The sequence below is a fragment of the Leishmania mexicana genome, chromosome 13 (assembly GCF_000234665.1).
Source record: "Leishmania mexicana MHOM/GT/2001/U1103 complete genome, chromosome 13".
In the NCBI taxonomy this organism is placed as follows: Eukaryota; Euglenozoa; class Kinetoplastea; order Trypanosomatida; family Trypanosomatidae; genus Leishmania; species Leishmania mexicana.
This window is the reverse complement of record NC_018317.1, coordinates 584,380-602,852: the sequence shown is the minus strand read 5'-3', so window position 1 is coordinate 602,852 and position 18,473 is coordinate 584,380. Positions and strand designations below refer to the sequence as shown.

Here is an 18,473-nt window from a genome sequence, read left to right as displayed (position 1 = left end):
AAAATACCAAGGTTTTTCTTGCTCATCTACTCCGGTCACTGGCGCGCACACGCAGCCGTGTCTTCTCCCCAACAGCAACATTTGTATGTAGAGGATTTAGAAAACGAATGCGTCCGCATGGCCCTACTCTGCTCAATGGCCTGCAAAGCAGCACTATTCACTTGTGCTCTCATCAAGCTCCTCACTTATCTCATCTGCCGTTTTTTCTTTGCCTTGTCTATCTCTCCGACTTATGCCTGTAATCTACGCTTGACTCTCACACATGTGGCTCTTCTTGCTTTTTCTTCACATTGCGTTTCCTCGATAGCCGTCAAGATGGTGAACTATCCGAAGAAGAAGGTGATGCACTGCAGCGACGCGCGCTGCAACGCGCACAAGTCGTTCAAGGTGGTGCAGTACAAGGCCGGCAAGGCCCGCCTTTTTGCTCGCGGTAAGCGTCGTTACGACCGCAAGCAGTCTGGTTATGGTGGCCAGACCAAGCCCGTCTTCCACAAGAAGGCCAAGACGACCAAGAAGATTGTGCTGAAGCTGCAGTGCTCTGGTTGCAAGTCTATCCGCCAGGTTGTCCTCAAGCGCACGAAGCACTTTGAGCTGAACGACAAGAAGAAGACGGGCAACAAGGACCCCACCTGGTAAATTGCACGGCTCTCATTTATCTTTTGAAGTATATATTTTTTTCTGTTTTCGACTTCATTGAAAAGCGGAAAAATATGATTAAAAAATGTCATTCGGCTTGCCAGTCGCTGACTAAATGCGATGCATATCTCGAAAGAGATGTCTAGGAGATAGAGTGGCTGACAGTTCTTGTGTTGAACCACTCCCCTCCGTTACAATTGTGCGGAAAACTCCGTATTTTCCGGATCTGGCACAATGAAAACGATTTGTCGATGTAGAGTTTTTTTTCTTTGCCTGTGCTCGTTATCTTTGTTTTCCTGTCTTTCTTCTGTCTTCCTCTCAAGATTTCTGTGAGGAGGAAAGTTATCGTTTGTGATCTTACATACTTAGCCTCTTTTCGCGCTGACAAAGCTACAGCAGGCTCACCGCACATAGATTTACTCTCTGGAAGTACTCTTCTCAGTCCATTTCCCGGCTAGCTGCGGAGCACTGACAAAAACAAAGATACACAAACATGTCGAATCTGGCTTACATCAACCCTGGCGGCAAGCAGGCCCGCAAGGCGAGCGCTCTGGATATCAACATGATTGCCGCGCGGGGCTTGCAGGAAGTTTTGAAAACTAACCTTGGGCCTCGTGGCACAATGAAGATGCTGGTTTCCGGGGCTGGCATGATTAAAATTACCAAGGATGGTAACACCTTGCTTGGCGAGATGCAAATTCAACACCCGACAGCGGCGCTTATCGCTCGCGCAGCGACTGCGATCGATGACATCACCGGTGACGGGAGTACTGGCGTGGTTCTTACGATTGGTGAGATGATGCGGCAATCGGAGCGCTACATTCAGGAAGGCATGCACCCGCGCACGATCACGGAGGGCTTTCACATCGCCCGCGACGAGGCTCTCAAGTTTTTGGAAGGGAGCATTATTGAAATACCGAACGAGGAACGGCGCGAGTATCTAACGAACGTGGCGCGGACTGCGTTGACGACGAAGGTGAATGCCGGGCTATCTGAGCAGCTCGCAGAGGCCGTGGTGGATGCTGTGTACGCTATCGCTGAGCATGGAAAGGAGGTGGATCTGCACATGGTGGAGGTGATGCACATGCGCCACCGTCTCAGCTCGGACACGCGTTTTGTGAATGGCATTGTGCTTGATCATGGTGGTCGTAACAGCGACATGCCCAAGTATCTTGAGAACGCTTATATTCTCACCTGCAATGTGTCGCTCGAGTACGAGCGCAGTGAGCTGACCACAGGCTTCTACTACAAGGATCCTGCGGAGAAGGCCCGGATGGTGGAGGCAGAGCGCAAAATGACGGACGATCGCGTGCGTCAGATCATCGAGCTGAAGAGGAGGGTGTGCACGAAGGAAAACGGTCGGACGTTCGTGGTGATTAATCAGAAGGGCATTGATCCTATTTCTCTGGAGATGCTTGCGAAGGAGAACATTCTTGCGCTGCGCCGCGCGAAGCGTCGCAACATGGAGCGACTGGTGTTGGCGTGCGGCGGCGAGGCAGTCAACGCCACTGATAATCTGACGCCCGACGTTCTCGGCGAGGCCGGTCTCATTCAGGAATACACGTTGGGCGATGACAAGTACACGTTTGTCGAGAACGCCTCGAAGGGTAAAAGCTGTACGCTGCTCGTGAAAGGCCCAAACGACCACACAATTGCGCAAATAAAGGACGCCGTACGCGACGGGCTGCGTGCTGTGAAGAACGCGTTTGAGGCTTCGGCGGTTGTTGCCGGTGCTGGTGCCTTCGAGGTGGCGCTGCACGACCATCTGATGAAGTTCGCCGACAACGTGAGCGGGAAGCAGAAGATCGGCATCCGTGCTTACGCTGACGCCATGCTCGTCACGCCCAAGACACTGGCTGAGAACTCCGGCCTCGATGTGCAGGAGTGCCTTATCACGCTGCAGGAGGCTAGCAGGACGGCTCGCAAAGGCGGAAAGTGGGCTGGTCTCAGAATCGAGAACGGTGACGTGATTGATCCCATCGCGGCCGGTATTCTCGACAACGTCATTGTGAAGCGGAGTCTCCTTGAGTCCACCGGCGACATCGTTGCGCAACTGCTCCTCGTCGACGAGATCATTGATCTGGTCAGATATGAATTAAAAGGTCAGTAGCGTGACGGCGGGAGGTGCAGTTCTACGTATGACACAGAGGTCTATGGCAGTCAACATTGCTGTTGTTCGACGTGCTGTAATTTTTTCTCTTGTTTCCCCTTTGTTTTCGTTTTACTCCTTGACACCGAGTGAGTGCCATGGGTGTTCATGTATGATTGTCGTTGCATCTAGAGGGCGAGCACAGCTGCATGCGTTGTAGGTGGTGGTTGACAAATCAGTTTTGCTGACTGTGCTGTTTGCGCTTTCGTTGGCTGTGAACTGGGAAGATGCGACTGGGAGCATTTGCGAGCATTGCCTGTGCCTTCAGGAACGGCAGCACTTCCCGTGCCCGTTGATAATGTCTTTAATTTTGAAATGAGAAAGCCCTTTTAACGTCGCAGAGGTCGGCGATTGTGCTGAGGAAAGAAAAAGCAGGAAAACTGCTTGACCAGGTGAAACAAACAATCCTCCATCGAGATTGCTGGTGCGAGTGGGGAGAGATGCAGGGGTTTGCGCATGTGTTTCTCTTTCGCGTGCCGAACCCTGTGGCTACGTCCGCCAGGGCTGCCAACGCATTTTGCCATGTGCCGCTCACCTCTTCACCCTGCACTGAGCACCTCTGTAGACGTGTGTGTGTGTGATATCGCTGCCAAACACTTTTCCCAAGTTGTGCCAGCGATACTGGGGTGCCGACGCAAATGTGCGGCGGAGAAAGACATGCGTTGTGGAAGTGTGTTATACATGATGTACCTATTTTTCCCCGCTTCTTTTGTTTGCCGTTTCCCCCTCCCTCGAACGCCTTGTACAATACGACAGTGAAATTGACGAGGAGCAAACGTGAAGACTACGAGTTCACAGGCGTCTCCTTGCGGTGCTCAAAGAGAAATAAGGGTGAAACATCACACCGATGTGCATGGGCATACTCGCGAAACCGAATCAGGTGCCTTAGAGACGACGTCGCCACAGCGACTCGTTATCTTCGCTTTCGACAGAACCCTAACACGGCTCGCAACACTGGTGCGAAACTGCCTTCTCGCACTGCGCCGGTCAGTTGACCTGAGTGTTTGTCTCTGGTACAGATACTCGATCTTTTGCCTCACAGATGGGGAAGGGCGACAAGGATGACGCGCCAGCGGACAAGCGCGTTGTGTGGATTGAGCAGCGTATCACCAATGCTCTTAAACTGAAGCCCGCCGAGTCAAAGAAGCTCCTTGAGAGTGAAGAGAACCGAGCCCAAATGAGCGAGTTCCTGGACACCGCTGATGCGTGCCACCTCTATGTATACCAAGCATCAAGCGGTGCGTTTGTGACTCGCATTGAGGCACCAGAGGAGCTCAAGAAGAAGGGCTTGTTCTTTAACAAGATCAAGCGGGAGAAGATAACGGACGAAAACCATATGAAGGAGACAATCACATTTGGCGACTTCTCACCTGACGTCCTCAACAGCCTCAGCGCCGTGACGCGGAATGTGTACGTGCAGATCCTGAAGGGCGACAAGCGAAATACCGCGACCGTGCCCGACGTGGCTGTTAGCGAGTTGATGAGCGACACCAACCGGCTGCTCTCAAACTTGCTGGTCATGCAGGGCTTGAGCCAAGGTAAGACGTTTTTGCCCATGCCGCCCATTCAGTTTCCTCCCCGCATCGACGACTTTGCCATGGACAAGGAGACGCTCTACCTGCTCGAGGGCACCGTTGTGTCGTGGACGGCGCAAATCAGGGCCGCGATTGCGTCGTCCCCGGAGGAGTTGGAGGAGGCCGCGCCACAGACGGGTCGATACCCGTGCCCGCTGGATGAGATCCGCTTCTGGAAGGAGAAGTCTGAGAATCTGGCTGGGTTGGAGGAACAGCTGTACTCGGTGAAGTCGCTCAAGATTCTTGTGCTCTTGAAACGCGCAGGCAGCAGCTACTACGCCGCGTTTTCGCAGCTGATGGCCGAGTTGAAGGAGGCTGCGTACGAGTCTCGTGACAACTACCAGTACCTCAAGCCCCTCATTCCCGAGTTTGAGCAGATGTCTATGTCAGCTGCCAGCCACATCCCCTTCGTGGAGCTCTCCAAAAGCGGCGTCTTCAAGCGCCTCTTTCACTTTTTGTACCTGCTGTGGACGCAGTCCGGCTTCTACAACAACCCCTCTAGGCTTGTCTTCCTTATCCGCGAGATGGGCAACGCTTTGATTGAGATGGCAGCCGACCACGTCAACGTGACCGAGTTCGCGGAAGGCCTGGAGAAGAAGGAGGTGATTGAGCGCCTGAGCAGTGCGCTGGCAATTGGCGGTGAGTTCAAGGCGCTGTACTTCCAATACAAGTCACAGGTGTCGTCCGTGGCGCGGCCATGGAAGTTTCAGAACGCGGCGCTCTTCTCCAGACTGGATAGCTTTCTGGAGCGGTGCCATGACCTCCTCGACGTGATCGAGACGGCGCTCCTCTTCGACAAGATGGAGAACATGAAAATTGGTGGAACCAAAGGCCAGCACCTGACGTCTGAGGCGGAGGAGATTAAGCAAATCTTCGACGTGTCCCTTGCGCGTTTCTTCAGCGTCGACTACGACCTTCTAGACATCACCAACACGCGCTTCGACGCTGACTACGACGATCTCAAGTGTGTGATCCGCGGGTTGGAGGAGCGCCTGAGTTCAATTCTCGTCACCACAATCGACGAATCCAGCGCCATCACCGAGGTGTTCAAGGCCGTGGACACGTTTGACGGCTTCACGGACAGGACGCCGATGCAGCAGGAGTGGATGAAGAAGCAAAGCGGCGTGCTCGAGGGCTTTCATCAGGACCTGATTAAGGTCCAGGAGACTTACTACGCGGGTGAAGCGGCAGGGGTGTACCCCAACATGCCCCCTCTCGCAAGCACCATTGTGCGGTGCAAGGCGTTGCTAGATCGCATCAACGAGAGCCACTCTCGCGTGGTCGACCTATCCTCGACGGTACTACAGAGCGAGCGCGGCGTTGAGGCACTCCAACTGTACGAGAAGCTGAGGGAGCTGTTGCAGAGCACGATCCACGAGAAGTTCGAGAGGTGGACCACCCAGGTAGGCGCCATACGCTCGGACAAGCTGCGGCTGCCGGTGCTTTCGTTGGATGCCAACAGGCGTCTTTCTGTCAACTTCGACGCCTCGCTCGTGAAGACACTGCGCGAGGTGTACTATGTGGAGGTGCTCAACTCATACGAATCGGCGGGCGTTGGCCAGTTTGAGATTCCGCGCGATGCAGAGGCGATCTTCACGAAGCGCAACGTGTACCGCGACCAGGCACTGAAGCTGGATTACCTCTGCACAACGTACAACAACTTGAGCTCGAGCCTCCGCCCGCACGACGAGCGCCCACTCATCGAGGATGAGTTGCAGAAGTTTGAGTCCTTTCTGTCATGTGGACTCAAGGACGTGCGGTGGGAAGACGAGGACGCCACAAACGCATTTGTTGAGGAGGCACTGAAGCAAGTGACGGCCATCGACACGGCCGTGTCGACCCTGCACTGCAACGTTAAGCAGATGAAGGACTCCATGAAGAAGTACAAGTCGGATGACACACTCTTTCCGTTGGATGCCGCGACGGGGGCAAAGACAATGTCGGTGGTGGAGCTGCGGAAGACGCTTGGCGACTACGTTGAGGCGCGCGCAGCGGGGCTTCGGGATAGAAACGACGAGATCAAGTCGCTGATGCAAAACAGCCTGCAGGCGCTGCAGACGTTGAAGGAGGCAAACGGCGGTGCTATCGTGAGTAACGGGGACCCGGTGTGGCAGAATTACCTTGCGTACGTCAGCTCCGTTGCGCGGGAGTGCCTGACTGAGGTGGCGGTGACGTCACTCACAAACATGCGCAACCAGCTAGACCCGATCTGGCTGGCGGACCACGACGGTATTCCTCTTGTCGATGTGAAGCTCTCTCTGTCGAAGGTAACGGCAGACAATCCGACGTCAAAGTCGCGCTTTGATCCGGCGCTCATGACAAGCGACTGCGACGAGACGTCGGTATGGCAGATGCTCAGCGACACAATCGATGGCATAATCGACTCTTATGGCCTGATTGACCCCGTTCACGGCTCGACATCGTACACGGAGGAGATGCGGCAGAACGAGTACGTCCAGGCCCTTATGGAGGAGATTCAGGCACTATTCCAGCAGAACGTGATGGCGTGCGAAGAGTACCGCCACGTTTACGACGAGTTCAAGTCGCTGTGGGAAACGGATCGCAAGAAAGTGTTCGCTAAGTTCATCGAGACGGACCACCACCGCAACGGGCATCGGCCAAGCGTCTCAATGGAGGACGCCACAGTGGCCGTGGCGCAGACGCAGGCGCAGAAACCAGCGGAGTACTTTGGCGTGAGTTTGCAGGAATTCGATCGCGCGATCACCGAGTACACGCGCATCCGAAGTCGACTTGCCGCGATTGAGGACCGCCACACGGAGGGCTCAGTGCTGATTGACGTCAAGCCGCTGCGCGTGGCGCTGCGCGACCTGAGCCGGCGCTGGAAGGAGATGTATTCCGACTACCTGCTAGACAAGATCAAGGTTGATCTGAGTCAACTGTACGAGTTCATCAAGGAGGCCGACAAGGGGCTCGAGGTGGAGGTGCTGGACGGCGACGTGGATGCGCTCAAGTCCGTCATGCGGTGGATCCGCGACTGTCGCAAGCGCAACACGGAAGTGATGGGTGATGACGAGACCGGCGAGACAGGTGGAATGTTCCCGCCCATCAAGGCGGCCATTGGCATGCTGAAGACGCATGCCAGCACTTCGCCAGATGCCGAGGCGGAGCTGGCGAAGATTGAGAAGCTCGAGGAGCTGCGGAAGCCTGCGCCTGAGCAGTGGGTCGCACTGAACAAAAAGGCGCTGAACGCGCGCGCGCAGAACTCCATCGTTCAGGACCGTGAGGCAGAAAAGATCAAGGAGAACGTCGCTGCGTTCGAGCAGGAGCTAAACTACGAGGTAGACGCCTTTCACCAGAACCCGCTGTTTACCTACGCCATTGAACCTAGTGAGGTCTACAACGCTATCGACAGTGTGTACGCACACTTCATGGTGGTCGAGAATAAGGCGAAGGGGCTGCAGAACCTGCAGGACCTCTTTGACCTTGCCGTGTCACAATTCAAGGGCATCCGCGAATGCCGGCAGGAGCTGGCACTGCTGAAGCAGATTTGGGATCTTAACTTTCACGTTACCTCTCAATTCCGCGACTGGATGCGGTCGACGTTCAAGGACGCTGACGTGAGCTACTTCGAGGATGAGGCCAAGAAGATTTCGAAGCAACTGCAGCTGCAGCCGATGAAGGTGAAGGGGTGGGGCGTCTTCAAGGGTGTCGACGAAACAGTGCGCAACATGCGCACGTCGCTGCCGCTGTGCGACTCGCTGAGCTCGCCGTCGATGCGTCCGCGCCACTGGGAGGAGCTGGTGCGCACGACGAATCAGCCTGGCACTATCGACCCCGCTGCCGCTGATTTCACGCTTGAGAAGCTCTTCGCTCTCGGTCTTCACAAGTACTCTGACGACGTGGCCAACATCGTCGAAAAGGCTGAGAAGGAGCTGCGCATCGAGACGAACTTGTCGAAGATCATTGTTGCCTGGGAGAAGCTGCAGTTCACGTATGAGATGGACGCCCACCTGGATTGCTACCTCCTCGGCTCCGTCGACGACGTTGTCGAGCAATTGGAGAACGACAGCAACGCCCTCTCCTCCATGTTGTCAGATCGCTTTGTGGAGTACTTCTACGAGAAGGTGCTGAGCTGGCAGAAGGACCTGGGGCTGGTGGACACGTGCACGACAAAGTGGATGGACATTCAGCGTCAGTGGCAGAACCTGTTTCCCATCTTCGTCCTCTCGGAGGACATCAAAGAGCAGCTCCCAAATGAGGCGAAGCAGTTTAGCGAGGCCGATCGCGTGTTCCGGCTTCTCATGAGCAAGGCGCACCCGTACACGAACCCGGTGGAAACGATTTGCTCCGGCAAGATGTCGGAGGATATCGGGCGTGGCGAAACGCTAGAGGAGACGCTCAACTACATCCAGGGCATCCTGAACCGCTGCGAGAAAGCTCTAGCTGATTACCTGGAGACGAAGCGGAAGCTGTTCCCGCGCTTCTTCTTTGTCTCGGACACGGACCTCATTGACATCCTTTCCAAGGGCTCCGACCCGCGTGCGGTCATTGGGCACATGAGCAAGATCATCGAATCCGTAGACTCCTTCACTTTTGACAATAACCCGTACCCCAACGCTGGCGCGGAGGAAGTGTGGGAGATGGTGTCAATTCAGGGAGAGAGGGTGACATTGACGGAGAGCTTCGCATGCGATGGCGCGGTGGAAAACTGGCTGGAAGGGCTTGTGCAGTGTATGAAGCGCAGCATGAAGGTGCACATCAGGGAGGCGAACGCGGGCTACCTCGAGAAGCCGCGAAACGAGTGGATCTACCAGTACCCGTGTCAGGCGGTCATCGTGGCGTCACGTATCTGGTTCACGACCGAGGTGCATCAAGCCTTCACGCAGATCGAGGAGGGCAATGACATGGGTATGAAGGACTTGCTGAAGAGCCAAAAGTCGCAGCTGGACAGCCTCATCAAGGAGGTGCTGCTGGATCGCTCGTCGACGGAGCGCAAGATGCTGGTGCATCTGATTACTATCGACGTGCACAACCGGGACATCGTGCAGAGCATGGTGGACGACCGCATCGACTCCGTCGATGCCTTCAGCTGGCAGTCGCAGCTTCGCTACTACTGGGACGAGAACAAGGGCAGCGAGATCCGGATCGCCGACGCGGACTTCACCAACGGGTACGAGTACATCGGCCTGTGCGGCTGTCTTGTCATCACAAAGCTGACGGACCGCTGCTACATCACCCTCACGCAGGCGCTGCGTCTGAAACAGGGCGGCGCACCAGCAGGGCCGGCTGGTACGGGCAAGACAGAGACCACCAAGGACCTGGCGCGCAACATGGGCATTGCCTGTTACGTGTTCAACTGCTCCGATCAGATGAACTACATTACTCTCGGCCAGATCTTCAAGGGTCTCGCCATGTCCGGCTCGTGGGGCTGCTTCGATGAGTTCAACCGCATCTCCATTGAGGTGCTCTCCGTCGTCGCGACGCAGGTGGGCTCCATCTTGAACGCGCTCAAGGAGAACAAGTCGCGCTTCCGCTTCGTGGGTGAGGAGATCTCGCTCAAGCGCTCTGTGGGCATGTGGATCACCATGAACCCGGGCTACGCCGGCCGTACGGAGCTGCCGGAGAACATCAAGTCGCTCTTCCGCCCGTGCGCCATGTGCGTGCCGGACCTTAAGAACATTTGTGAGATCATGCTGGCTGCGGAGGGTTTTGGCGATGCCAAGGATCTTGCCCTGAAGTTCGTCACGCTGTATCGCCTGAACAAGGAGCTGTTGTCACCGCAGGATCACTACGACTGGGGTTTGCGTGCCGTGAAGTCCGTCTTGTACATCGCTGGCGCCCTCAAGCGCGGCGATCCTGATCTTCCGGAGCGCAACGTGTTGATGCGTGCCCTCCGAGACACAAACATGGCGAAGCTGAGCAAGGACGACGTGTACGTGTTCATGGGTCTGATCCGCTCGCTTTTCCCGAACCTCGACGTGCCGAAGAAGAACAAGCCGGAACTGGTCGCTGCCTGTAAGGCTGTCTGCAAGGAGCAGGGCAACTTCCCAGGCGAGAACGACATCTTCATCCTGAAGTGCGTGCAGTACGAGGAACTGCTGCATGTACGCCACTCCGTGTTTATCCTCGGTGCGGCCGGTGCGGGCAAGACTGAGTGCTGGCGCTGTTTGCAGGGTGCGCTGACGAAGCTACACCAGGACGAGTGGAAGGCCAAGGCGGTCTCGTCGTGCCTCAACCCCAAGGCGATCTCCTCGAATGAGCTGTACGGCTACTTCACCCCGCAGAAGGAGTGGCGCGACGGCATTCTGTCGACGATCTTCCGCGACTATGCCGTGGAGTCGAAGAAAAAGAGGAACATGAAGTGGATCGTGCTGGACGGCATCATCGACGCAGAGTGGATTGAGTCGATGAACACCGTGATGGACGACAACAAGATGCTAACGCTCGTGTCGAATGAGCGTATACCGCTGACGGACTCGATGCGAATGATTTTCGAGGTGTCGCACCTGCGCAACGCCTCGCCGGCGACAGTGTCGCGGGCCGGTGTCATCTTCATCAACGAATCGGATCTGGGCTGGGGCCCGTTCAAGGACAAGTGGATCGCGTCGCGGGAGAAGCGCGAGGGTGTGATCCTCGATAACCTCTTCGACAAGTATGTGCCGTTTATCTTTGAGTTCTGGAAGCGCAGCATGCGGCCGATCGTGTCTGTGATGGACATCAACGTGGTCCAAACCCTTTGCTTCCTCCTCGACGGTATCTTCAAGACGATGGAGCCGGAGGAGCTGGCGAAGAACTCTAACCCTTTCGAAGTGTACGAAAAGTACTTTGTGTTCGCCGCCATCTGGGCCTTTGGCGGCCCGCTGCCGAGCTCCGACGGCCGCATTGACATGCGGCTCAACTTCTCAAACCAGTGGAAGAAGGAGTTCCCGAACATGAAGATCTCTGATGCCGGATCGGTGTTCGACTACTACATAGACAAGACCAAGGACAACAGCGGCGCCGTGCTGTTCGACTGGAAGCCGTGGACGGAGCTCGTGCAGCCCTACACGATGGACGCGGATATACAGCTGTCGTCCGTGTCCGTGCAAACCGCTGACACGGTGCGCATGTCGTATCTCATGAGCCTCTTTGTCGACAACGCGAAGGGTGTCATGCTGGTCGGTACTGCTGGCACGGGTAAGACGAACCTAATCATGTCGAAGCTGCGCTCACTGGACAACGAGAAGGTGGTGTTCCGTGTCGTTTCCTTTAACGCCCGCACCTCGTCCTCTGGCTTGCAGGCGGTGATGGAGCAGTCGCTGGAGAAGCGCTCTGGCCGTACCTACGGCCCGCCGAATCGCAAGAAGCTGGTGTTCTTCCTGGATGACATGAACATGCCAACCCCAGACAAGTACGGCACGCAGGAGGCTGTGGCGCTGCTGCAGCAGCATGTCGGCTACGGCTTCTGGTACGACCGCGTCAAGATTCTGCAGAAGGAGGTGGTGGACGTGCGGTATGTTGGTGCGATGAACCCCAAGTCCGGCACCTTCACCATCCTCGACCGTCTGCTGCGCCATTTCGCCGTCTTCTCGACGAATATGCCCGATCGCGCAGACCTGGTGAGCATCTACGGGCAGATTTTGCAGGCGCACACGAAGCCATTCTCCCGCGACATCCGCGACACTCTCACGACGCTGCTCACAAACGCCACGATTGAGCTTCACTCGAACGTGGCGAAGCTGTTCTTCCCGACGGCCATAAAGTTCCACTACCAATGGAACATGCGTGAGATGTTCAACATTTTCCAGGGCCTGTGCAAGTCCAACCCGAAGCTACACAAGAGCAGCCTGCAGCTGGTCCGTCTGTGGGTGCACGAGTGCAACCGCACGTTCCGCGACCGCATGGCCGATGACGCCGACATGAAGCGCTACGACGCCCTGCTTCAGGAGGTCATTATGCGCGCCGGATTCAGCGACGTGAAGGCGAAGGATGTGATGGAGGAGCCGCTGCTGTGGGCGCCGTTCTATACGACGCCAGACGGGCAGGAGAACGTGTACAATGAAACGGACTACGACGAGGCCGGCGCCTACCTGCGCAAAAAGCTGGCGGATTACAACGAGAACTACGCCTCCATGAACCTTGTGCTGTTCAACCAGGCCATCGAGCATGTCTGCCGCATTGCCCGTATCACCTCGAACCCGCGCGGCAATGCATTCTTGGTTGGCGTGGGTGGCTCTGGTAAGCAGTCCTTGGCGCGCCTTGCGTCGTACATCAACGGACACGACATCTTCCAGATTCTTGTGACGAGCACGTACGACATCAACGACTTTCGCAACGACATGCAGGAACTGTACCGAAAATGCGGCGTACGCGGGTACCCGTTCGCGTTCATCATCACCGATACCCAGATTGTGTCGGTGGACATGTTGGTGTATCTGAACGATATGCTGAGCAGCGGCAACGTGCCGGAGCTGTTCAATCAGGATGAGCGCGAGAGCATCATCGCTTCCGTCGTAAACGAGGTGAAGGCCTCCGGCGTCGCCGACTACTCGAATCCGGATGTGTGCTGGGAGCACTTCATCCACAAGGTTCGCTCGAACCTGCACATTATTCTCTGCTTCTCTCCCGTGAGCAAGAACTTTGCTGCGTGGTGCCGACAGTTCCCGGCGCTGGCAAACACCACCGTGATTGACTGGTTCCTGAGCTGGCCGGAGCAGGCGCTCCGGTCGGTGGCTCAGCGCTTCCTTTTCGAGATTGATCTGGGCGGCGAGGAGATGACGCAGAACATCGCGGACTTTATGGCGTACTGCCAGATAAAGGTGACGGAGACGTGCGAAGAATACTACGCGCAGGAAAAGCGGCACGCCTACACGACACCCAAATCGTTTCTCGAACTGATCGCCTTCTACAAGGACTTGCTAGCCCGGAAGCGGAAGGAGAACAGTGATCAAACAGATCGCCTCGTGAGCGGTATCGATAAGATCAAGGAGGCGGGGGCGCAGGTGCAGGGGCTGCAGGAGGTGCTTCAGCGGGAGAGCGTGGAGGTGGAGGAGGCGCGGCAGAAGACGTCAGCGCTTCTCGAGACGGTGGGCCGTGAGAAGTCCGTCGTGGAGGAGCAGAGCGCGATTGCGGCGAAGGAGGAGTCGAAGACGAACAAGATCGTTGAGGAGGTGACGTCGTTCGAGAAGCAGTGCCAGGAGGATTTGGCCAAGGCGCAACCGCTCGTCCAGGAGGCATTGGCGGCCCTTGATACTCTCGACAAGGCCTCCATTGCGGAGCTCAAGAATCTCGGGAAGCCGCCGGAGGATGTGCAGATGGTGGCCATCTGCGTGCTGGTGCTTACGGCGAACCCGCGCTCGATTCCGTCGATGAAGCAGCGGTCGTGGAATGAGTGCAAGAAGATGATGAACCAGGTGGACCGCTTTTTGACGGAGCTGCGCAACTTCGACGTGAACAACATTCCTCAGGTGTGTATCGACCAGATCCAGGTGTATATCAACAACCCCTCCTTCGACCCGGACATCATCAGGAACAAGTCCTTCGCCGCGGCCGGCCTATGCAAGTGGGCCATCGGCATGAACCGCTACCACGCCGTCCGCTGCGAGGTGCGTCCAAAGGAGGAGCGACTCGCCGAGGCGCAGCAGCGTCTCGTCTCGAGCCGCGCAGCGCTGAAGAAAATTCAAGACAAGGTGGCGGACCTGCAGGCCAAGCTCGGCGCGCTGGTCAGCCAGTACGACGAGGCCGTGGCCGAGGCCGACGCGATCGAGGCCAAGGCGAAGAAAACGCAGATGAAGATGAACCTGGCGCAACGCCTTGTCAGCGGGTTGGCGGACGAGAGTGTGCGCTGGGGTGCCACCATCGAAAAGCTGAAGGAGGCCGCGAAGCTGCTGGTCGGCGACGTGCTGCTGAGTGCATCTTTCGTGTCTTATATTGGGCCCTTCTCCAAGGCGTTCCGTGAGCAGATAGTGGAGCAGGACTGGCTGCCGGAAATTAAGAGGCTGGGCATTCCAATGACGGAGGATCTTGACGTGACGATGGACGTGCTCACTTCGGAGGCGGCGGTGGCGTCGTGGAACAACGAGGGACTCCCGTCTGATCGTGTCTCGACCGAGAACGGCGCCATTCTCAACAACTGCATGCGTTGGCCGCTCATGATCGACCCACAGCTGCAAGGCATCAAGTGGATTCGCACCCGTGAGGAGAAGAACGGCCTGCGTGTTGTTCAGACCACGCAAAAGGGCTGGCAGCGCACACTGCAGACGTGCATCGAGGAGGGTCTTCCGTGCCTCATTGAGGGCCTCGGCGAGTTTGTGGAGCCCGTTCTCGACGGTGTTCTTAGTCGACAGACGTTCCGCAAGGGCGGCCGCGAGTTCATCAAGCTTGGCGCTACCGAGGTGGAGTACAACCCGAAGTTCCGGTTGATTCTGCAGACGAAGCTCGGCAACCCCCACTACGGCCCTGAAGTGAACGCGCAGACGACTCTGATCAACTTCATGGTGACAGAGACGGGTCTGGAGGATCAGCTGCTGGCGGTCGTGGTGAGCCAAGAGCGACCAGACTTGGAGAATAAACGCGGCATGCTGATTCGGCAGATGAACACCATGACAATTGAGCTGCAGCAGTGCGAGAACGGGCTGCTCTACGAGCTGACAAACGCAACCGGCGACATCCTGGAGAACGTCACCCTCGTCGAAAACTTGGAGGCGACCAAGAAGAAGGCGAAGGACATCAACGCCTCCTTTGCGCAGGCCGTCGTCACACAGAAGGATATCGCGCAGAACCGTCTGCGGTACACCGACGTAGCGGTGCGCGGCTCTCTCCTGTTCTTCCAGATTGACCAACTGTGGAAGATCGACCACATGTATCAGTACTCGCTGGAGGCGTTCATGGTGGTTTTCAACAAGGCTCTCGCCTCTGCACCGCAGCCGGAGAACAAGAAGGATGTAACAAAGCGCGTGGCGAACGTCACCGAGTCGATCACGGAGAATGTCTTTGCCTACGTGTCGCGCGGCCTGTTCGAGCGCCACAAGCTGATCTTCTCGAGCCTCCTTACCTTCGCGATTCTGAGCCGCCGCAACGAGATTAATCTGAAGCAGCTGGACTTCCTCCTCCGCGGTAAGAAGAAGACGGGCGTGGTGCGGCCAGAGACGGTGACGGGGTGGTGCACGCAACCGAACTGGGATGCCGTGCAGGCGCTGGCGGAAGTGGAGGGTGCGACGCCGTCGTTCAGCCTGCTGCCGAGCGACATGGCAGAGAACAATCGATGGTTTCAGTACTGCGAGCTCGAGAAGCCGGAGGTGGAGAAGATGCCAGGAGAGTGGAAGAACCTCTCGAACTTCGAGCGCCTGCTGGTGCTGCGTTGCCTGCGTCCAGATCGGCTCACAGCGGCGCTGGAGATGTTTGTGGGCACCACCATCGGCCGCTTTTTTGTGTCCGATCAGGCAGTGGACATCTCCGTCTCGTACCAGAACTCGAGCACGACGACGCCGCTCTTCTTCATCCTATCTCCTGGTGTCGACCCGGTCAAGGCAGTCGAGGAGCTGGGTCGAAAACTGGGTTACACGTACGACAGGGAGAATTTCTACAACGTATCGCTGGGGCAAGGCCAAGAGGTGGTGGCGGACCGCGCGCTGGACAAGTGCTTTGCCGAGGGCGGGTGGGCGCTACTATCGAATATCCACCTTGTTGAGAAGTGGCTGCGCACGCTGGAGCGGCGCCTCGACACGTATGCGGAGACTTACACGCGCGTCGCGCAGCTTCGCAAGGAGATTGCGGAGCGGAAGGCTGGTGAACGCAGCGCCGCTGCAGGAGGCGTCGGCGACGGCGATAGGGAGCAGCACGACGATGAGGAGGCCGAGGAGAAGTCGGTCCCCTCGCATGGCGAGAGCGGCGAGGGGGAGACGGACGAGGACATGGGCGACGACGAGGACGGTGCTAAGGCGGGCAGTGGCAGCACGGCGAGGGATAAGAAGAACGACATCATTGTGGTGACGGATGACGAGATCGAGTTTGATGGCGTGAAGGGGCACCCGGATTTCCGCGTGTTCCTGAGCGCGGAGCCGTCGAACGTGATCCCTATTGGTGTCCTGCAGCGTTCAGTGAAGCTGACGTCGGAGCCTCCGACTGGCATTCGGCAGAATATTGTCCGTGCCATGAGCAACTTCAGCGACGAGCCGTGGGAGAAGAGCGCGAAGCCGACCGAGTACCGCTGCATCATGTTCTCCATGTGCTTCTTCCACGCCGTCGTGGTGGAGCGCAAGAAGTTCGGTCCCCTGGGCTGGAACCGCGCGTACCCATTCAACGCCGGCGACCTCACGACGTGCATGGAGGTGGCGGCCAACTACATTGAGGACCGCCCCAAGGTGCCGTGGGAGGATCTGCGCTACGTCTTTGGTGAGATCATGTACGGTGGCCACATCACAGACGACTGGGATCGCGTCCTGTGCATGGCGTATCTGCAGAGCTACCTCATCCCAGACTGCTGCGACGGCCTGCAGCTCGCACCTGGCGTGGCAGTGCCGGCGCCGGCAAGTTACCAGGAGTACATGCAGTGGTTGACAACTAGCGAAGATTTTCCGGCCGAGTCGCCGCTGCTGTATGGCCTGCACCCCAACGCGGAGATAAACTACCGCACGATGCAGGCCGACGTCCTTTTCAAGACCATCAACGAGCTGCAGCCCAAGAAGCACAGCGGCGGCGACATGTTGAGCCCGCAGGATATTGTGCAGCAGAAGATCGAGGAGATCCGTGAGCGGTTGCCGGAGCCGCACAACCTGCAGGACTTGTCAGAGCGCCTCGAGGACGACCGCTCGCCTCAGCAGCACGTTTTCTACCAGGAGAGCGAGCGCATGAATATCCTTATTGAGACCCTGCGTGCGTCACTGGAGGAGCTGAACCTTGGCCTGAAGGGTGCGCTGTCGATGAGCACCGCGATGCAGGAGCTGTTCGATCAGATGTACCTGGACAAGATGCCGGAGCGATGGGCGCGCGTCTCCTTCATGTCGCAGCGCATGCTCGGCTCGTGGGTGGAGAACTTCATGGCGCGCAATGAGCAGCTAGTGAGCTGGAACGCCGACCTGCAGACGCCAAAGGTTACAAATATTTCGCTCTTCTTCAACCCCATGTCATTCTTGACCGCCATCATGCAGACCACCTCCATTATCAACAGCTTTGATCTCGATCAGATGGCTCTGGTTGTGGATGTGCTGAAGAAGTCCGCCGACCAGATCGACTCCAACGCGCGCGACGGTTGCTACGTGACCGGGCTTGCAATGGAGGGGGCTCGGTGGGATGGCACGGCTGGCTGCATAGAGGAAAGCCGCCTCAAGGACCTGTATCCCAAGATGCCTATCATGCAAGTCCGCTCCCTGCCGCTGAGCAAGATTGATCGGCGTGACCAGTACGAATGCCCCGTGTACAAGACACAGGCCCGTGGACCCGGCTTTGTCGTCGGTTTCTACCTCAAGAGCAAGCAGCCGTCGCGTAAGTGGGTGATCGCCGGGGTGGGTCTGTTGTTAGACGTCGTGGAGTAACCAGACTCGGACACACGCGGCGTGCTCGACACGTGCCTGACGAAACATAGACAATGCAGCGCCGAAGCTCGCTGCAACGCGAAGCGCTAATATGTATTTTTTTTTCTTGACGCAGCAACTCAGCAGATGCCGTGCACCTCTCACTGACAGTATGGAGGGAGGTGGTCGATGGGACGGCCGGCGTTTGTGGATGTATCGAGACTATCCATGTTTAGTAGTGCTCTTTTTTTCGGGGCGTGTGTGTATATTTTCCTCTCCTCCCGTACGAGTGTGCTTCTGGGTGTGTCTGCCTCTGTCGCATTCCCCTTTTTAGTTTGTTTGCCCGTGGTGTAAGCTGTGCAACACTCGACACACAATCACACGCACTACGCAGTATGCATGTCCATTCTTCTTGATCCCTGTGCATCTCGCAACACCAAAAACACTACCTCCACAAGAAGCACCGTGCTGATCAGCCGAACTGCCATGAGCCCGTATCGGCTCGGTGATTTTACGGTTGCGTTACAGGTATTGCATTCTCTCCTCTCTCCTCTTGCGCTCTCGACGTGGCGCACAGGAAGCATTTTGGGAGGGGGGCACGTTCACCTGACGACGTCATAATGCGGGGAGTCGCGAAGTTGAGGGCAATGGGGGGCATTCGAG

At 57.0% G+C, this 18,473-nt stretch overlaps 3 protein-coding genes across 3 annotated transcripts; all 3 read left to right on the top strand.

Moving 5' to 3' along the window:
- Nucleotides 1-315: 315 nt before the first annotated feature.
- On the top strand, nucleotides 316-636 carry LMXM_13_1670 (putative 60S ribosomal protein L44; the record flags this gene model as incomplete). Its single annotated transcript, XM_003873319.1, has 1 exon — nucleotides 316-636. The coding sequence occupies one exon, from the start codon at nucleotides 316-318 to the stop codon at nucleotides 634-636; it is 321 nt and encodes a 106-aa protein (XP_003873368.1).
- Nucleotides 637-1,129: 493 nt separating this feature from the next.
- On the top strand, nucleotides 1,130-2,746 carry LMXM_13_1660 (putative chaperonin TCP20; the record flags this gene model as incomplete). Its single annotated transcript, XM_003873318.1, has 1 exon — nucleotides 1,130-2,746. The coding sequence occupies one exon, from the start codon at nucleotides 1,130-1,132 to the stop codon at nucleotides 2,744-2,746; it is 1,617 nt and encodes a 538-aa protein (XP_003873367.1).
- A 1,081-nt stretch (nucleotides 2,747-3,827) lies between these two features.
- On the top strand, nucleotides 3,828-17,831 carry LMXM_13_1650 (putative dynein heavy chain; the record flags this gene model as incomplete). The annotated part of the gene is made up of 1 exon (XM_003873317.1): nucleotides 3,828-17,831. The coding sequence occupies one exon, from the start codon at nucleotides 3,828-3,830 to the stop codon at nucleotides 17,829-17,831; it is 14,004 nt and encodes a 4,667-aa protein (XP_003873366.1).
- Nucleotides 17,832-18,473: the final 642 nt, after the last annotated feature.